The sequence below is a fragment of the Chenopodium album genome, chromosome 17 (assembly GCF_948465745.1).
Source record: "Chenopodium album chromosome 17, dcCheAlbu1.1, whole genome shotgun sequence".
Classification (NCBI taxonomy): Eukaryota; Viridiplantae; Streptophyta; class Magnoliopsida; order Caryophyllales; family Amaranthaceae; genus Chenopodium; species Chenopodium album.
Window position 1 is genome coordinate 12,732,029 of NC_137850.1, and position 5,859 is coordinate 12,737,887.

A 5,859-nucleotide genomic window follows, 5' to 3' on the forward strand; every position below is an offset into this window, starting at 1 on the left:
CCTTATCCACTCCATGAGGGACAATATAGGCTTAGTTCTAGCTTCCTTAAGCACATTATTAAAACTTTCACAATAATTATTTAATAGCATCCCAGACTTAGATCTAGTAGTAAATGCATACCTTGACCAGTGAGCTGTTGGTATATCCATTAAGTAATTAAAAGCTTCCTCATTGAAACATTAGATGGCTTCCATATTCTCATTAAAATGGTGCTCATGCAATGCAAGTGACAAACATAAGTCATAAACAACAACATCAAAGCTTAAGTTAACGTACAGGGAATAAAGATTTATACCTTAGTTGTTGCTCTAGCTGCCTTACAAAAATGCTCCCTGTAGAGTTCTCCTGGAAACTTGGACTTAAAATTTGTCCAGATGTGCCTACAACAAAATCTTGTTTTGGCATTTGGGACAACACTGTTGAAAGCATCTAACAAACCCTGAAATAAGATGATACATTTTTATACATAGTAACAATGCAAAAATAATAGACAAAGTAACCATTAGTTTAGGGAAGTACTCACTTTTTATCGATCAGACAAGTAACTGACGTTGTCTTCACCCTCATTCTGTATTTCATGCATCCAAGTTACTGCATTTGCAACAGATCTTAAGTCCTTCACCAATAATTCCAGGAACCATTTCCATGTCTCAAAATTTTCAACTTCCACTACTGCCCATGCAATTCGAAAGATGTTATTATTACCATCTTTTCTAAGTGCAGTAAGTAAAATTCCTGGATATGGGCCCCTTAAATGGGACCCATCCACACCAAGTATTGGCCTACAACCTACCATGAAACCTTTTTTGCATGGTTGTAGGAAAATGTACATCCTTTGGAATAAGACAGGTGGATGCTCTATGCCTGTAACCTTAACTATAGCTGTACTACCAGGATTAAAATGCCTTATAGCCTTTGCATAATCCCGGACTTTATTGTACTCATTTGCAGAATCTCCATATATCATCCTCGTAGCTTTTTTCCTAGCGTAATAAGACTTATAATACCCCACCTCCACCTTGACCTCCCTCCTCACTCTCAACATAAAAGACACCAGCTTCCATGTAGGACTTTCCCTCCAATCTTGTAAATACCTCTTAGCTAGGTATTGAGAAGTGACTTTAGGATTCTGGTGTTGGTGGCCACACACATGTTCTAACCAAAGACTCTTGATTTGGAAAGTTTCTTCACTTTCCAGTTTTACACAATGCACTCTAAACCTACACTTCCTTGTCAACTCTCATTTGCACTTTATAATTTTAGTACCCTTCTAAGGACAGAGACATCTCTTAGCACAATACACAGTTATTCTTTTATTTCCATTATGCAAATAGTAATAATCATAACCACTCTCAACAGCATGATGTCTCAAAGCCTTTCTAAACACTTCATTTGATGGAAATTTCAAACCTACACTAAGTTTGATGTTATCTCTGAAATCTACTTTGAGATTGAACACAGGATAATCAACTCCTTCATAATCAAATCCATGTAAACTGTGCATATCCTCATCACTTTCATTTAGGTCCACATCACTTTCTAAGTGTAAATCATAACCATCATCCTCACGTTCTTCCTCACCCGTCTGTTTGGAATGAACCACTAAGCTTCTACTAACTGTATCACTTATATTAAAATCAACATTATCTGCAAAAAGATCATCATCACTTTGATCCTCATAATCTCCCTCACTTTGACAAACATCACTATCTTCATTATCACTCTCCAATATATTGTCAGCATCAGTATTTTCACCATCAGGATTAACTTGTAAATCCTTGTATCTTTGGCTAGTGGAAAAATATTTTTGAGGCTTTTTTTGGGTTCAGTTTCAGTGTGAGTAGTGTTAGTAGAAGGCTTTAGAGGAAGCAATTTTTGTTGAAGTTTTTAGATCTAGGTTTTTGCATTTGGATATGGGAATCTGACATGTGCAAGGCATCTATCTGAAGTGCTGACTCATCAGGTTGTGGGCCCTCTAAATAAGATGGTGCTAACTTAACATGGTGTGACTCACCAAATATACTGCTCCTACTGCTTTTCTCTACCTTAGTTTCAGAGTCAATATTATAGCTCATCCCAATCTGCACACTAAATTCCTTTTCTTTCTGTTTAATTTGCTCATGGACCACATACATATTGTATCAGCCATCTTTCTCCTTTGATTGTAGAAACTCAAGATTGTCTACATCACTTTTAATTTCCTTCCTACCAGCAAATAAACTACACCCATATCTCCTAAACCAAATCTGTCCTACATCCTCATACCCCAACTCTCTCTTAATCCAATCCACAAATTCAAAGTAACACACCTAATCTACATTTGGATGCAAGGACAACCCAACATAATTACTTTCTCCCTTTTCATAAGTAGTTATTCTATTCTTTGTAACAAACCTCCCCCCCCCCATAATACAACCTAATATTGACAGGATCCACATAAATTCATGTTTATCCTACCAATAAACCTGGAAATAACACAAGTATGAACATAATAAATAACTATGGAGTAGACAACATGCAACTAATTAAATTTTAAGATCCAAAACAAAATAACCCAATCAAGTTAACTAATTAATTAAATACTTATTAAATCCAAAACAACAATATTTTAATATAATCTAATTAAGGTTAACGATAAATTAATGATAGGTCATGCCTCTTATTTCGCAATTTCCATTAATTAAATTGCAAAAGTTTCGTCTCTTTGTATAAAATTGTACCTGTATCTTTGTGCTAAATAGTAATTGGTCCCCCTTGCTTCCCGTACTTGCTTTAGCTTTCCATTTCTTTATGACTCCACCTTTTATCCATGTTTATAAGTTGGAGAAACTTAGATGGAAAGCCAAAAAAAAAAAAAAAAAAATTTGTCAGCACTAAATAAGTAATCGCTTACCTTAATTGTAGTGGTTGAAGTCTTAGCGTGCAGTAGAATTTTCTTCAAAGTAATTTAATTTTTGCCATCCTTTGCTACAGTTGAATGATGGAGTTATTGCAAGAGGGGATGAATTGATGAGAGAGAAGGTTAGTCAGGGGTAAGTCGTGAGAAAGATGAGGGAAAAGAATAGGAAAAAGAAAAAAATGGGTTTAATGAAGTCACGTGACCGGCACATGACTGGTCAATGCCATGTTTTTGAGGTCAAACTTGAAAAATCCGGTGACTGGTCGTATGTCCTTGCAAAAAATTTTGTTTAAATGGTATGTTCTCAAAAAAAAAAATTTATAAGGTAGTTTCTGATAAAAAATGTCATTTAAAAGGTAGTTTCTAACAAATTTTCCTATTTTTAAACAAAGCAAGTAGTGCCTTATATTGATAATTTATCCATCAATATGTAAGGAGAGAACTCAATAGGACTATGATCGTCCTAAATTTGTTCAACACCAAAAGGAACAATATGAGCTAAATTGTGAGCAACAACATTACCATCCTGGTTGACATGACACCAAGAAATCGAACTAAGGAAAGTGCTAGAGTAAAGGATATCGTCTAAAATAGCATCCAAATCAGTGAGGAAGATAGTTGCTTTACATAGCTTGTTGACAAGAACTTAAGAGTTGGATTCGATGATGACATTAAGCAACCCATAACAATTTTCCATCCTCACTACCATGGCAGCTACTTTGCTATTTGCAATTATTGGTGGGCAATAAGCTATGATGCGCCTAACAGCAGTAGCTAATAGGACATCACCCTTATAGTCACGTACTACCACACGTAGACCCACCTAACCATCGTCGCTAAGTAAAACATCATAATTGAGCTTGATGATACCTTACTATGGAGTGGTCCATGTCTTTCGGCTACTGCTATCTTTGCTCTTCACCCCTATAAATCTTGTTAACATAAGTGATACAATCATAGGACAATCGGAACACTCGATCAATAATTAAGGGAAGATGAATCCTTACTTTGATTGCGTTTGCTTGCAACTATAAAACAATAAACGCGTTAGTAACTTCAAGGAAAATAATAATGTAGACACCTACTTTTGGTCTCCTGTCCTGACAGGAAGTGCGATGATGTTATAAAAACCCGTTATTCATGCTAGATCAAAGTTCAAGTGTTTATTGACTACAAAATGCATTATGAAGTAAGTTAAAACCCATATTTGAGACCAAATTATATTAGATCCTAATTCGATTACTAATTAGGCCTAAAACATGCTCGTACATGTTTAATCTTAGTTAATAATTGACCCAAATGCGTCAAATGCAATGATTGGATCAAATGGATCTTACATTGTTGAAAACCGAGCCAATCAGATAAATCAACCATCAAATTTCCATGCAAGGCCTATACAGATGAATAGCCTTTTCAAAGAGCTTTCCAATGGTATATTTTGGAAAGTGATTCGTATGGTTTTATAAATTATTCTAACACTCCATCAAACCTAAGTTTTATAATATTTATTTTCAAACTACGGTGCTTATTTAATTGGAAGAACTTCACTTTCAGTTAGCAAAATATGATAATGATGACAAACACTAAAAAGAAGAGATAACAAGATTAGATATACAAGTGTTTACTCACATTTTCATATATTTGTTGAAATAAGTTGCAAATTACAACTTACCTTCATCAATTTTGGACAAAAAAAAGTCACACTCAATTACGAGCTAGGCTTTTCTTTCCATTGTGGGTCCAGTTTCGAAAATAACATGATTATGTATTTCGCATACTAGAAATAGTTGCTTCTTTTTATTTTCAAAATTTCATGGACCCTTTCCAAATTTTGAATTCTAGTTCGAAATAACATATTTCCTATTCTCTAAAAAAATATTCTTCAAAATTCCCTTTCTTGATTTTGTTTCATTTTCTCAAAATAAATAAATTTTCAGATATCCTTTTAGACAATATGTGTAATTTATATCATTGCATATACTCCCACCGTTTTTTTTATTTGCATCACTTGGGAGTGCACATATTTTTAGGAGAGTAATATAATATTGTGAGTGGGTGAATAAATTATTATAGTAAAAGTGATATGCGAACCATGAAAGAGAAAGTATGTAAGAGAGGATAGATATTTTTATTAATTAAATGGGGACCATGGAAGAAAGAGAAATTATAAAATAATTTGAGTGGGGTTTAAAGTAAGAGAGAGAAATGATAAAATAAAGTATAAAGTTACAAAATATAGAAGTGATGCATTTTAAAAAAACACCCATAAAAGAAAAGTGATGCAAATAAAAAAAAAACGGAGGGAGTGCAGACATCTACTTTTGGCCTCCTGCCCGACAGGAAGTGCTATGACAATAAATAAAACCATCTTTGTGTTAGATCAACGTGAAGAATGCTTATGGACAACTGATTAAATCACAAGAATGCAAAATGACTAGCCTAATCCAAAACAAAATGAATTAAGGTCCAAAATAACTAAGCCATATCATAATTAGGCTTAAGCCTGAGGTTAAAACCTAATTATGACGGATTTAGAAGCGCCTAGGTTAAAAATCAATGCTGCCGCAGAGAAATCCGCGCGCATCTCAATGAGTCGCGCTGGTCTGGCATGTGCAACTTAATCAGTTGCGCGTGACACCCAGCGCAACTACCAGTGATGCGCTTGTGGAAGATTCAGATTTTCATAAAAATATAAAATCGAATCTTACCATAATACCGCGCGCAAGACGATCAGTTGAGCTGCCTATAGCAGCACATCTAAATTATTTGCGCTGGGATGTCGCGCGCAACCCATTTAGATGCGCGCGACACTTGCTGCGGCAGAACGTTTGAAACCCTAAACGCATTCGTTCCCTATAAATAGAGGCTTAATACAAGGCTCAAACAGACAGAAATTAACCTAAAACTCTGGCAGAAACTTTGTGAACTTGTGTACTATCAAACCCTCTTGTCCTAAACA

General features: G+C 35.0%; 1 protein-coding gene across 1 annotated transcript; it reads right to left on the reverse strand.

The window, feature by feature from the left end:
* Positions 1–290: 290 nt before the first annotated feature.
* On the reverse strand, positions 291–968 carry LOC145588675 (uncharacterized). The gene is made up of 2 exons (XM_081645288.1): positions 552–968; positions 291–440 (listed from the first exon to the last, which is right to left on the reverse strand). Exons 1-2 carry the CDS (start codon positions 966–968, stop codon positions 291–293), a joined length of 567 nt encoding a protein of 188 aa, XP_081501414.1.
* Between the last annotated feature and the right edge of the window lie 4,891 nt (positions 969–5,859).